Source organism: Tinamus guttatus, unplaced genomic scaffold (assembly GCF_059628265.1).
Source record: "Tinamus guttatus ecotype Peru unplaced genomic scaffold, ASM5962826v1 Tinamus_guttatus_pri_ptg000123l, whole genome shotgun sequence".
Taxonomy (NCBI): domain Eukaryota; kingdom Metazoa; phylum Chordata; class Aves; order Tinamiformes; family Tinamidae; genus Tinamus; species Tinamus guttatus.
The window spans coordinates 620,104-634,582 of NW_028288657.1; the positions used below are offsets into that span (position 1 = coordinate 620,104).

The 14,479-nt window shown below is 45.5% G+C and overlaps 1 protein-coding gene across 1 annotated transcript in view; it reads left to right on the plus strand.

Moving 5' to 3' along the window:
- The window catches only part of EBF2 (EBF transcription factor 2), a gene marked incomplete at its 5' end in the record, with an annotated part of 90,160 nt that extends 75,937 nt beyond the window's left edge, over positions 1-14,223 (plus strand). Inside the window, 6 exons of the mRNA XM_088521490.1 lie at positions 5,153-5,241; positions 6,371-6,436; positions 6,551-6,728; positions 7,196-7,381; positions 7,871-8,038; positions 14,026-14,223. Of these exons, the coding sequence (XP_088377616.1) occupies positions 5,153-5,241; positions 6,371-6,436; positions 6,551-6,728; positions 7,196-7,381; positions 7,871-8,038; positions 14,026-14,057 (719 nt within the window). The remainder of the gene's footprint in view (positions 1-5,152; positions 5,242-6,370; positions 6,437-6,550; positions 6,729-7,195; positions 7,382-7,870; positions 8,039-14,025) is intronic.
- Positions 14,224-14,479: the final 256 nt, after the last annotated feature.

Below are 14,479 nucleotides of genomic sequence, written 5' to 3' on the forward strand. Positions count from 1 at the left end.
CTTTATCTCCCCGGGTCTTCAACAGAGTAAAACTGAGGGTCACAAATGGGTGCTGTCAATACCGGGACTGAAGGAAGCCCAGGACCGGAGTGACACGGAGATGCAAAAGACAGGAGTGTCCCTTTGTCATCGTAAAGCTGCAAGACTTTCTGTGCCACATAGAGAGGACTGGAGTCAAACTGTAGTTTGGTTCTTTGACATGTTAATTAGTTTGCTGCTGTAAAAGCCAGCATGAAGATGTTCATAGGAACTGGCAGAAGAGAAGAAAGTTAAATATACTATCCCTGTTTAGCTGCTGCTATTGGCATGGGGGTGTCTGTTAGCATTCTCTGAGGAGTGAGTGGGTGCTTGCTGCCATATGTTGCAAAACAGCATTTCACAGAAGATGCCGAGCTGCGAGTGAGGGTAGCAGAGACAACTTTTCAATCTGTCTGTTCAAGAACTTGCAGCTCTCCCACCATGGCAGGCAAAATGATAAACACAGCTATTAGGTAGAAGCTCACCTGTGTAATCAATTCCCCCAGGTCGTTGCTGCTAATAGCAGTAAAAACAACTTCTAAGCTATGAAAATAACATGGTGGCATTTTTTTTCCCTTCCACGGCTGTGATACCAGAAGATTGCTGTGCTCCTGCTAGGAAGGCGTTGGTTTTGTAGCCCAGACAAGCCTCTTCCAGGTCCTGATAGACGGGGCTGCTGCGGCCGTGCAGCAGCGTCCTGCAGAGTGTGGCAAGGAGCAGAAGGGCTGCCTAGACACAGGGTCTGCGGGGCAAACCCACAGGACCTGGTAATGGCTCTGTGTGTGGGATGCGAGGGTTAAAAACTCACCACAGCTAAACATGTAGTGTGAACCTTAGACTAGCGTGAATAAAGTTTTCTTTACCTTTCTTGCCAGCCCTTTCTAGAACAATAAGGCATTTCTCACTGCTGCTAATCTTGCGGTAGCCTCATGCTCTGTCTTTAATAATACACAAACTCGGGCTCGCTGTTGCTGTAAGTAGTTCCATTACAGCTCCATTGACTTTAATAATGCTTGCATCAGCTTATGCCAGCTGAGGATATGTCTCATAGGCTTTCCTATCTTAAGTTTGATCACAGCTCTGCATTTAGTTTGTCATAGAGATGCTAACGTAGAAATGTGTGCATCAGGGAGATTTTGAACATAATTTTCCTTGCTGTGAAGAAATCCTCCAGGGGTTAACTTGTCAGAGCAATGCAATATAAAATAATCTGCAGGATATGCTGGACTCCCAGTTGCACTGTATCAGCGTGTGTGCCAGGTGCCAAGGACAGGAGGTGCCGCCTCGCTGAAACGTGCGGCTGGATCTGAGCAGGTCTCGAGTCTGCTGCGGGAAGCAGCGCCCATGAGGATGCCGAGAGCTCAGGAGTTACCCTGGGCCGGGATACGAGGGAGGTGACGCTCGCCCGTCCCGAGAGCCGCTCCGGCTGCTAATGGTGTCGGGCCCACGGCCTGGCACACAGGTGTCCCCAGCTGGGCTGGCACCGCGGGGCCCCTGTGCTGTCCCGGCCGGGCTGGCACCGTGGGGCCCCTGTGCTGTCCCCTGTGCTGTCCCCTGTGCTGTCCCCTGTGCTGTCCCGGCCGGGCTGGCACCGCGGGGCCCCTGTGCTGTCCCCTGTGCTGTCCCCTGTGCTGTCCCGGCCGGGCTGGCACCGCGGGGCCCCTGTGCTGTCCCCTGTGCTGTCCCCTGTGCTGTCCCCTGTGCTGTCCCGGCCGGGCTGGCACTGCGGGCTCCTGTGCTGTCCCCTGTGCTGTCCCCTGTGCTGTCCCCTGTGCTGTCCCGGCCGGGCTGGCACCGCGGGGCCCCTGTGCTGTCCCCTGTGCTGTCCCCTGTGCTGTCCCCTGTGCTGTCCCGGCCGGGCTGGCACTGCGGGCTCCTGTGCTGTCCCCTGTGCTGTCCCCTGTGCTGTCCCCTGTGCTGTCCCGGCCGGGCTGGCACCGCGGGGCCCCTGTGCTGTCCCCTGTGCTGTCCCCTGTGCTGTCCCGGCCGGGCTGGCCCCGCGGGCTCCTGTGCTGTCCCCTGTGCTGTCCCCTGTGCTGTCCCGGCCGGGCTGGCCCCGCGGGCTCCTCGGCGCGTGGTGCAGAGCGGAGCTGTCCCGGCTGGGCAGAGGTCGGCCCTGTGTCTGCCCGGGCACTGGCTGCCGCTGTCGGAGCGAGCTGTCACTCAGGGTAGATCGTGCAGAGCCTCAGAACACCATCTTCCTTCGCCAGTCTTATGTGCTTTGATGTGTGCTGAAATAATTAATATTTTAAATGTCAGCCCTGCTATCACTGGGTATCCGAGTTAGTCCCCATTGAGCTGAGTGGGACAGAGCTGCTGTTGCAGGTTTTGCAAATGCCGTGGTTTCAGTTGCTCAAGTGTGAGAGATTTTTCTATCTCAGTGAGTCATAAAGCTGGAGACTTGTATTTAAAATGAAAGGATGGGTTTTGGAGGATAAAGAACAATATAAAAGAGGCAGCATTTTGCCATACTCGGTTTAAGCCTTGTCATAAGTAAAGTCAGGCAAAGCTGTAGGGCGCCTTGACCTCTCCTTGCTACTGACTGCAACAATTCTCTTGTTAAAACAATTATGCTGGGTGAGCTGTGTAAAATAAGTGACAGGTTGGTTACTCGCTAGATTGTTGCTCTCTGTTTAAACACAGTATCTTACGTCAATGCACATTTTTTTATGTTGTGTTCTCAGAAATGCGAGAGACCTCTTGTGTTTGAAAAACATTTGGATTTGGGAATTGCCAAAGGGATTTTGCTATACGTGAACCACCTTTGTTGGGGATTTCATTTCAGATACCTGATTTGTAAGAAATAATCGAGCATTCTGCTTTCATGCCAGACCACTTTATGGACTGTGAATCCATGCACCCAACAGCATTTGGATCTAATTCTGGCAGATTTCTATGTAACGTGTAGGTAAATCACTACTGATCCAGTTGCTCGTTTTTCCCTGTGGAAGTGTCACTGTGGTGAAGGTGTTCGTTTAAACTTGCCCGAGGTTTCTTCCTCCTGCCCTCACCTGTTGCAGCTTCGGTTGGAAAGGACCATTCAGTGCTGCACGTGTTGGAGGTTGTTTTTAAGAGCATTTCATGTGAGATGTTTTCATCCCAAGACCAGCAGGCAATTTTGCAGGCTGCACAGAAAGATCTTTTGTGTGACAAGAGATAAAACATATTGATTCAAAATGGCAGAACTCTTAGAACAATTCTACATTGTTGGGAAATGTTTTTCTAATATTTATGAGAACAGAATGAAAACGTGCATGTCAACCATTTGGAAAAAATGAATCTTGGATAACAGCCAATTTATTTTTCTGAGCTAGGTTTTTGGATATTCCCATTAGCTATTTTTAGTTAACTATATATACTTCCCATATACTTTGCAGTGCTTTTGCTTAGCTCAAGATACATAACCTAACTGATTAGACTTGTAATCAAGAAGAGAAATGGCACATAATGATATATATGCTCTTGAGAGATTTGGCCTATAATTCTCAGGATTATTGGGAGAAAATAAAGACAAAAAAAGGGCAAAAAACCCCTCTTCCCAAATGGGATGCAGTTTCTGTGGCAGTTGAAATGTGTATGATTAAACTCCTTAAGCAAACCAGAATGGCTCCCAGCGGAGAGCAAAGACATTCTAAGTATAGCCAAGACTAAATTCTCAGGTCTGGGGTTTCTCTGTTCAATTCCCATTTGATTATCTTCTGTGATATTTAAACTTCATGCCATGCCATAATTATTTAATAAAAAGTAAATACAAAATGGATCTCAGTGGGGAATGTGACCTCTTACCTTCGTGTTGTTATAGCAGCCAGCCCCAGCTAGGCAGGGCAGCTGGCTCAGGGTGCTGGTCGGGCTCAGCCGGCCCTTCAGTTCTTCAGGGTCTGCCTGCACGTGGATTTGGGACGATGCAGGAACTGCCGTCAGCACCTCCTGGAGTCAGGTACGAGCACAAATACCACACGAGGGTGGAAGAAGCTGGCACTGACTGAGGCCAGCTGCGTTCTGCCAGCCTGTGAGAGCTGGAGATGGCATCACTGCAGGGAGGTGGCAAGAGGGCCCCGGGAGCCACACGCAGTGGGTGACCCTCATGTGTCTAACGGGAGCTGCAGCCTTTGTGGTGGCAGCATCTGGAGGGCGCGGGGACGGTGTGTTGATGGTATGTGCAGATACAGCCCTCGATTTCTGGCTCTGCAGTGAGTGCAGAGGGCCTGGTCTAACGGCCCTGTGTAGCAGGGCTTCCTGCAGGGACCCCTGCTCGGGCTCATAGGAGAAACACAGCCGGATGCACCGGTATCCACACGGAGCGTTCTGAGGCACTGCTTCCCTGCTGTAGCCCTCCAATTATTCACTCAGTTTCTGATAGATGGCGAGAAGGCAGCACTGGAAACTGGAGCAGATACAAGTGCAGACGTCCTGCTTTTTTTGTTGCTGCATTGAGCGAGTATTCCCGTTGGAATGCTTCCAGTTAGAGGTTTTGCAGGCAGCATTCACATGAACTTGTCATTTGTTTCAGCACACCTGCCTCCGAAGGCTTTTCCTGGGATATTTGCAGAAAATAAGTCTGTACATTGAGTTCAGCTCTGCGCACCAGAATGAGCAATCATAGTGTGGGGGGGAGAGAGAGCGCGTGTGTGTGTATATACGTTAATGCACAGGACGATATCACTAATTATTTAAGCTCTGAAGACTTTAATATATATGTGTGTCTATATAGAGATAATGGCAGAAACATATGTACAATTAAATAGCTGGAGTTAGGGTATCGGGAGTCAGGGTACCTAGTTTGTATAATGTTGTCCAACAGCAATAGCTTGTGTGTCCCCAGCTTTACCAGTAGAGGAATTTTCTCTAAAAGGCGACGAGCCATCCTCATGCTCAGGCTGTTAGAATGCAGCGTTCTGCTAATGCTTTGCTTATTATTCTGCTTAGCTTATGCAGAGATCAGGGCCTGCTGGAGTAATTAGGCCACGAATGCTTCTAGGGCTCCAGCCAGGGGAGGCTTTGAGCTTTTGGGGGGTGGGGGTGGACAGTGGGGAAGCTGCTATGAGCTGCATCCTTTGGAAGGTTTTTTGAGATGTATCTGAGATGCATATTCATGTTATACATCTTTTATTTTTTTTTCTTTTTCTGTTTTCAGCCTTAAATGAACCTACAATAGATTATGGTTTCCAAAGACTGCAAAAAGTCATCCCAAGACATCCTGGGGACCCTGAAAGACTAGCTAAGGTAAAATATTTTCAAGCATTTCACTGAATATTGTCTTTCACTTCTAATTCATAAAGCAAACAAACAAAAATGTTTCTTGAATATGATTTTTAACTAGGCATAAGTTCACCAATCGGTTGTAGCTCCACACTGAAATTTGCTCATGTAGAAAGCACAGCTACCAGTAACGTTTACCTGCTGGAGCTCCAATCCTGCCTCTGACCTCGCTTTTACTGCTGATAGGAGAGTCCAATGCAGATATCATCCCAGCTTGTATTCACGGGTCTTTGTTTAGTCTATGTTGGCAAATCACTGAAGTAAAATACATCATAGACATAAAGGATTGGTTGCAGGGGTCTAATTCCAAGGGAATCTTTTATTCAGAAAAAAAATTGAAGCTCGACTTCTTCTGTAGCAACTACTGCAGTGCATCAGTCTTGGAGCAATTCAAGATTTTATATATCTGTCATTTTAAACACTGTGTGTTGATGTGGCACCTAGCACAGTGACAGTATTATTAGCAACATGTCTACACTTTATTGCAGTACCAAAAATAACTATTACTGTCTTTGCAGATTGAAAGCCTATTATAGTCAGAAACAGGATAATTTATATTGTTTTTTTCCCTGGAAGATAATTTTTTTTTTAAGTCCTATGATCAGTGGTAACAGAAGATTAGGTAACTAGTTACGGTTTTTCATTATTTCGTTACAAATATGGAGAAAAAAAGTGAATATGGAAAGTAATGTATTTTTATGTATCTATACAAAATAATCTACCGAAATTCCGCGGAGAGCTGCCGTCCTCCTTAGGTAAGCCTGAACGTTTTCTGCGCGTTCGTGCGCCGAAGGCTTCAGGACTACGGAGAGCTCCCGGGCCAGGCTGGAGCCCTGGTCCGCGGGCGGGCGGCCGTTCCCACGCACGCGCTGCGCTGCTTTTCGGAGCGACCCATCCTGTTACATGTCTTGCTTGAGATACTGTAAGAAGGCCAATTTTTCTTAATAGGCAAAGAATGCCTCTTCAAAGGAGCAAGTTTTTGAGATGTTTGCACATGATCACTTATTGCCTAAAAAAAATTAGTCCATGCTTTCCTTGCACTGAAATCCAGGGCTCTATAAACGTCAATTTTGTGCCTGTGTTCATCTTCTAGGAAATGCTGTTGAAACGAGCTGCTGACCTCGTCGAGGCGCTGTATGGAACACCCCATAACAACCAGGTCAGACTGACCACGCTTGGAATGGGGGGGCGGTCGAGTTTGGAAGTTTTGTAATAAACTCTGGAAATGTTCTCCACATAAACTATCGATCTTGTCCCTTTCCTTGCACTGCAGGATATCATTCTGAAACGAGCTGCAGATATTGCAGAAGCTCTCTACAGTGTCCCAAGGAATCCGGGACAGATCCCTGCGCTGTCTAGCTCTCCTGCTCACACCAGTATGATGGGAATTAACTCTTACGGAAGCCAGTTGGGAGTCAGCATTTCAGAATCAGCACAGGCAAACAACCAAGGTAACCAGTGCAAGCATTACAGCACTTCTGGCATTTCTGCCAGCACTTTTGGAATGTTTTATACTTAAAAAGTATAAGCAAACTAGATATTGCTTATATTGTTAAAATTACCTATGAATTTCTATAACTTGCTCCTTAAAATCATAGAAAATCCTATATATAATGTAAATTCAACATCATTAAAGGATGAGCTCACACATTTTTTCCAGGTTGCAGAGCAAATTTCAACAAAGCAAATCCATTTGAATATAAAAAAATCTTATCAGTTCCCTGAAAAAAAAAAAGTGGGTAACTGATTTTTTTTTTAAGTTTGTCTTATTTGAAAGTAAGTGCCTAAAACACACTAAATTCAGTACCTGTTAAACTTTTAAGTAATCTGGATCTAATTATGTAAGTTTTTTTGAGCATGGAAAATAATGTTGTAAGCCAAATCCCCTAAAGTGCTGTGTAATGTGTTTTATTTTTAGGTTACATTCGTAACACAAGCAGCATCTCACCCCGCGGTTACTCATCCAGTTCCACACCTCAACAGTCCAATTACAGCACTTCCAGCAACAGTATGAATGGCTACAGCAATGTCCCCATGTCAAACCTGGGTGTTCCAGGGTCACCTGGCTTCATTAATGGCTCTCCAACAGGATCTCCCTATGGAAGTAAATATTTTAATGTATTACATAAGACGTATCTGGTGTTGTGCAAAAAATTCTTTATTTACGTTCACATTGTGTGTGTGAGGACTGACCCGTGTTGTGGGGATGATAAAGGCTACTTGCTGGTCTGAAACCTACTAAACATCATCAATCAACCATGGAAATATTTCTTAAAAAAACAGGGAGGGAAGAGCAATTATCTCTCTGCACAGCATTATTTTGTCCTCTTTGCTCATGTTGGCAATCTCCCTTAGTGGGTTTGCTGCTTTCTGGTATCCTTATCTCAGAATTTAAATGAATTAAGCACATTTTTATTAAGCTATACTATTCAATAGAAGTAACTGTCTACCTCAGACTTGTTGTAAACAGTCAAGATTGTAAGAGATCTTCTGAAAGAAGCAAAACAAGCAGTCAGGAGTTAGACATCTTGAACAGTTTCACCAAACTTGTATAACTGCATTTCTGATGAGGATTCACTTTTTATTTTTGCAGTAATGTCTTCAAGTCCAACAGTTGGCTCTTCCAGCACTTCTTCCATCCTTCCATTCTCCTCTTCCGTCTTCCCTGCAGTCAAACAGAAGAGTGCCTTTGCTCCTGTCATCAGACCCCAAGGGTCCCCTTCTCCTGCCTGCTCTAGCGGAAATGGAAATGGGTTTCGAGGTAAGAGATGTGCAATTAGTGTTCAGCCTGTGCACAAAAGGCCACTGCTAGTCTAGGTAAATACAGCAAACACTGAAAACTACAGGACTCAATAGTCAAAAATCTGACCAGATATTTATAGACCCAAAATGGCTGAAAGAAAAAGAATTCATTTGGATTAAAACAAGGTTTTCAGCTCTGCCTATTCTCAGGGGACTGACACTCATTCATACCAGGGCAGATCTGACCCACGCTGCATTTAAATACCAGCTCTCTAGTGAGGAATGACTTCTCCTTAGGCTGCAGGGACTTGTAAAATCAAACGCATGCCCTGTAGAGCTAATGCACGGCTCTGTCTGTAATAGCCAATATCTTGAAACCTGCTGCAAGATTTAGGCTCATGCAGGGAATAAGCCCTATAGTACATTTATGGCCCTTTTTAAAGGTGATCTGCAAAACAAATGTGAGTATTAAGATAAGAATGAAAACCTGTACTAAATTCTTTCTTTTAACAAGCTGGAGTTTGGGGGGGGGCATGCAGCACATAAATACACTGCAAGTCTCCATAAAAAAAGCCTTTATAGGGCCTGAGAATTCATCTGGCTCCTTCAGGCTTGACTAGAGATACCATAGAAATCACAACTCTGGGAATTCAGCCATGCCAAGAGCCAGTGGTAATCCCAAAATGAGCCCTACAAACCACACCTGTTGATTTGGGGGCATTATAAATCCTTAGCTGGACCATAGGGACTTGCATAAACTCTGATTATTTCATACAATAAGGAAATTTTACATCTGTTGAACAAAAATAATTATGTTTTCAAAAGCTAACTTAGAGAATTCCGCTATCCATTCAAAACAGCTTCTCCCTACCCCCTTACCAGAAAGTTTGTGCTCCTTCCCTAGGATGGAAGGAAGTCGGCTCTCCAAAATCGGCTCCTTGCCATTAATGAAACATAGTGATCTGTGGATGAGAAGCCACAGGCATCATGTTGACAGGGAATATAATTTTCTTTGTGATCTGGTAAAAAATAAAAAAAGGAAAAATATGATTTTTAAACTGATAGGTAGAGGAAGTTTTGTTGACCCAAAAGTGGTAGCTATTTATCTAAACTGTTTAGATGGGGGTTGATATTTGTTAGTGTTTTTGCATAATAGCAGTCTTTCTTTAAAAATTATCATTACTTATTCTACAATAGGAAGGCTTGTATCAACTTAATATGTTTACCTGTTTAGCTTAACCCATTTGAAAAATGCTGTAAGTTAGAAGCAAATCAGTCAGCTTGAATTCAGAATAGGTTTAAACTTGATTTCAATTGAAATACGTTTAACTCCCATGCTGAGAGGGCTGTTTGTGATTACTGACCAAAACAGTTTAGGCACACAGATCTGCAAGGACTCAGATGAAGGGGTATAAAGGTGAGCTCCCCTACTTGCTGTACGTAACTACAGCATTTGAAGAGGCTGGAGCAGGCACTGCCCCCAGCGCAGCGCGAGCTGCCAGCTGGGCCGCGGCAGCAGAGGTGGCTCCAGCCAGGACGGTGGCTGCTTCGCGCGGTCAGCCCTGCCCAGGGTCCTTGAGGCCTGCTCTTTGTAACAGTTTAACTATTTCAGCCATAGATGTGATTTTTTTCAACTGAAATATTTAAATTGATGCAAGCTGGGGAGCACATGCATTGGAAAAGATCCAGATACACAAAGCCTGATATCCAAATTAACGTTCCCACGGTGTTGACAGACAGATGTGGCCAGAAAGTCAACAGGAGGGTCCCAGAGAGGCTTCTCGAATGGACTTACTGTGCTGCAGCAATGGGGTTTGTTCATCTCCATGGCTGGGCCATGGCTCTGTAGTATAAGCTAAGAACAGGCAAGCTGGTAATACAATTTTTGTTGTTGTTTCTCTTTTAACTTAGGCCTCAGTAAGTGTAATATAAGTAGGCTTCTTCCCAAAAAGTTTCAGTGAGCTTTTGGTCCCCAGATATATATATATATATATAAAATACATATTTATTTATTATATATATTTATAAAAAATACTGAAAGCACAGAACAAGCAGTTAAGTGCACAAAGACTTTCCCCCTGCACATCAGATATTTTGACATTACCTTTCAATTTCCCAGCCCGTAATATGGGGAAGCAAGGATTTTTGCAAATGCATTATTTGCAGCACAAGCTGGGTGCATCTGTTATTTAAAGGTGACAGTCTCCTGGCGCTACAGGCTCCATGGTACTTATTGCATCCTCTTGCAATAGGAATATTAGATGTATTATGTGCACATCTACTTACTAGCAGCAACGAAATGCTGGAGTAAACCTTGCAGGTACCTTCATCGGGGCAGTCTTTAGGCCTGGGTCAAAACTAGTTTAAACACACAGAGCTCTTCAAGCTTCATGCTCAGACCAGCATCCCTGCCATTCCCAAGGGCTTTTAACGCTCAGAGTAACAGTAGAAATCTTTGCCCCAAACTGTATTTAGGGGGAAAGTCTTACAGTACATTTTCTATGAGCTATCCTCCTGTATCCAGCCCTTTTATCTATAACTCAAAGCCAGGCATGAAATGTCTTGTATCTACTGGCTTTGGGCTGCATGGTGCCCCCAAGACAGGGACTACCCTCAGCTAAGCCATCCTGTGCCGTGTGTTCTTGCTTACCTCTCTAGCTGCCATCTGCTATACGTTCCTACAGAGTAACAGGACATGATAGGCAGAGAACAAGCAGCAATCCATACTGGACACCACTCTGTCCAGCGTGCTCTCCAAATTGAGAGCAGGTGATCCTGATCAGAACAACCGCGGGCTCAGTTCGTGCCACACGTCAAGGCAGTTTAAAAAAGGCCCTGGGAAGATAAAATGTGATGTGACACAACATGGCATGATAAGTACACAAATGCCTAATCAACTCCTCTCAGATGTAAGGCAGTTAGTTGATGGGAAGTGCAAGCAAATTGGAAACTGCTGGAACAGCATGGGCCGCTGCCTGCCCGATTACCTTGGCCAGCTCAGCACATCTGCACATAAAAATGCCAGCTCAGTGACAGGGAGCAGCAGGCAGGCCCGCAAGGGCGGGCGCTCCGTTAACCACCAGGATCCTGGCCAGCCTGAGGGGCAGCGGGGCCTGATGCTGCCAGGACAGCCGCACTTTAACAACGGGGCGTCCGCGCTGCTCCCTAGAGACGTGCAGGTACTGCCGTTGGGAGCCTCGTGAGGAGAGCTTGTCTTGACGCCGTTGGGGGTGGCAGCAGCACTGGGGATTCTGCTCCTGCTGGACGTGGAGGTAAAGAGCAAACAGCTGCTCTGAAAAGCCTGCGAAGGGCGGGCGTGGATGCCTCAGGAACACTAGAACTGAAAAAGAAAATCTTAAGAGATATTTAATATTTATGGCTAGGACTTGAACTGTAACAGAATTCTGTCCTGTAACTATTATCTACTTATTTTTTTACTTGATGTTCATTCAATGATAGGGATGTTAATCAGGGTGATCTAACCAAATGAGAGCTTATTCCTGAAACTGATTAAATGGACTCAGTGTTCATCCTCCCCGGAAAGCATCTTTTTAAAACAGGTCACAAGCCGGACACCTCGAAAGCACCGACCACAGGTTAATGTAGCATCAAGCCCTTTGCCCAGTTCTTACCAGTTCACTGAACGAACTGCACAGAATTGTTTTCCACAGCAAAGCCAGACAGCGTATTCAGAAACCTCTCCTACACACCAGGCTTATGATCATTATTAATTACACCCATTAAAGGTGCCTATCACCAGAGCATCTGGGTAGTATCCATGTTTGATTATTTATTTATTAAAAAAAAATTCTCCAACCTTGTGACAATTTTAATCAAGTGTTTCAGTTGATAATTGCAAGCTGTCAAGGTTAATACAATAAGGCTCATCTCTAATTCTTTTTCCATTTCCCTGCAAGAAAAAAAAAAAAAAACCCTCTGGGATAATGACTGTGGTTTCTATATTCCCAACTCATCAGGGAGTGTCCTGCATTGAACCACCTTTATTGAAAAGTTACATCGATTCAATATATAGTAATACAGGCAAAAATAATTACAGCTTTGCTAGCAGTGTAAGACCTTAATCCAAACCTCACAAACATTCAATAAAAAGTGATACAGGCTGGGAATCGGCTCCCGGCAGCGCGGCCCCGGCGGGGAGCGGGAGGGCTCCGCGCAGGGCCCGGCGGCTCCGCAGGGAGGACGCGGCTCCGGGGGGGCTCCCACCTGCGTCGCTTGGGACCCGCAAGGACAAAACGGCCTCTGGATTGTGGTGGGGAGTGAGGGGGCCAGGCAGGAGCAGGAACGAGGGGAGTCCATGCTCAGCAGGAAAGGATTTTAGAAAAATCCTTCTTGTACATGGCAGGTTTTTCATTGCTGTCAATAGGGTGAGTTCAGGACTGCTAGCTTTAATTGTTCTTGGATTATACAGTACTAATGTGCTTTCCCTCCCAGCTTAAAATTTCCAAATGCTGCATGTACAAGTGCTTTTTCAGAGAGATGTGGAAGAGTCTCACGGTCTTTCCTTAGCTCTGGTGAAAGTCTTCCTAGATTGAGAGAAAGACAATAATGCTGATAAGAGTAGTATCAGGAAAAGCTTTTACGCCAGCATGGCTTATCCCCCTCGGGAACAGGGTTTAAACTGCGCTGGCAACAGCCCCGCGTTTCCCCCTGGAGCAGCGGGCTGAGCCGGGCGCGTGGGGCCGCTCGCGCTGCGGAGCCAGCGGGGCCCGTCCTGCCCGCGCTGAACCGGGAGGGCGGCCGGGGCGACGCGGGGAGCAGGTTCTCCCGGGCTGGCCTGGGGCATGGCCAGGCCTCGAGGACATCAGAACGTTGCTGCCCTCGGGGCTGGCGTGGAGGAGGGAGCTGCTCGGTGGTGCTCTCGGGAAGGTCTCTCATCTCTAAATACCATGGCTGCGTCTGCCTCGCTGAAAAACAATCGCGTGAATATTTACCTGCATTACTTAGCACAGATAACTGCCTTATGGCATCCTGATTGGAAAAATGCTGGCATACTCCTAAACAATTTTTAAAAATAGCAAGTCCTTGATTTAAGACTGGGAAGTTTCATGTTCCGTTTCAGCTCTGCCAAAATTGTCAGGGACCTCCAGCCCTAGTCCATTATAAAATATGAAAGGCTTTATTTTCCTATTGTATTAAATCATAGACCATACCCACAGTTGGTTAAAATCAGCACAGCCCCAATAAAAGTCATCTTAGCTGAGGATCTTGGCCTTAGCATTTTTTTAAACACTATGAACATAAGGGTGAAATTAATTCTCAGAGGACAGTGCTTTAAACACATGACTAATCCCACAAATTTCAGTGAACATAAATCTTTGCAGTATTAGGACCTTGCACTGCACTGAGGCCCTTTTGGAAATATGAGTCACTCGTTTGTTACATAAATACATATAAACTTAACGTACCGCCCGAAACCTTCAGGAACAGGAACCAGTTCCAGGCAGCTTCCAGTGTTCCTGTTGTCAGTTATGGGGAATATAGCTGCAACTGAAGGCAGTGAGAGGGACTAATAAATAATTTACATAGCCCGGTGTTCTGGGAACGTGCCAGGTAAGACTGCAGAGATTCAGACATATGGGGTAAACCAAGCGAGAAAGAGGCTGGCCTGTTATTTCCACTGAAACTAAACGAGCGCAGCCGAGCTCCAGTCATTGTCCAAGGAGCTGGGACTCGTAATTCCATGGCTGGGTCCTGCGCACGGCTCACGGGCCAATTCCCATTTGCTTTCACATCATCCGTCCTTACTCCCAACATCAGCCTTTTGGCAAGCAAATTAGCTGGCCAAGTGAGAAACGGAAGACCCTGTGTATGACTGTCAGGCTCACTAAACATAAAAACATTGAAAGAAATTGAAGGTCTTTTAATGTAATAACTCAGTCTGTAAATAGAGGCATCACTGTAAAATTTGACTGCACACAGAGGGTGAAATAGATTATGTTCCATAACAATCTGCCAGAATTTCATCTGTGTCATTTTCTTTTTCAGCCATGACTGGTCTTGTCGTCCCCCCGATGTAAGGAAGAGGCAGCTCTGCTCCTCTCCCTCTTCCCTTTTTTCCTTTTTTTTCATTTTTCTTTTACAGCAGAAAACTACTTATTATGATGGACCATTAAAAAGAAAAAAATAATAGCACTACAAGCTCTTTTTTTGGGAGAAAGCCAGGCCCAGGAAAAAAAAAAAAAAGGGGGAACTTTTTTATGGATTGGACAACAGATAATTATGCATCTTTTACCTGTTCCATATTGCTGACACAACCACATCGACTCCTAAACACAGCGAGCGAAGAATCAACCAAGAACCAGGACGAACAACAGTTGGCAGAATGGAATCACAACTGCAAAGTCTTTCCTGAAAGACATGAAGCATTCCTAAGATTTGTAAAATATTAAAAGGAAAAAGAAATTGGCAAAATGATTCAAGTTTGATATTTTGGATACAA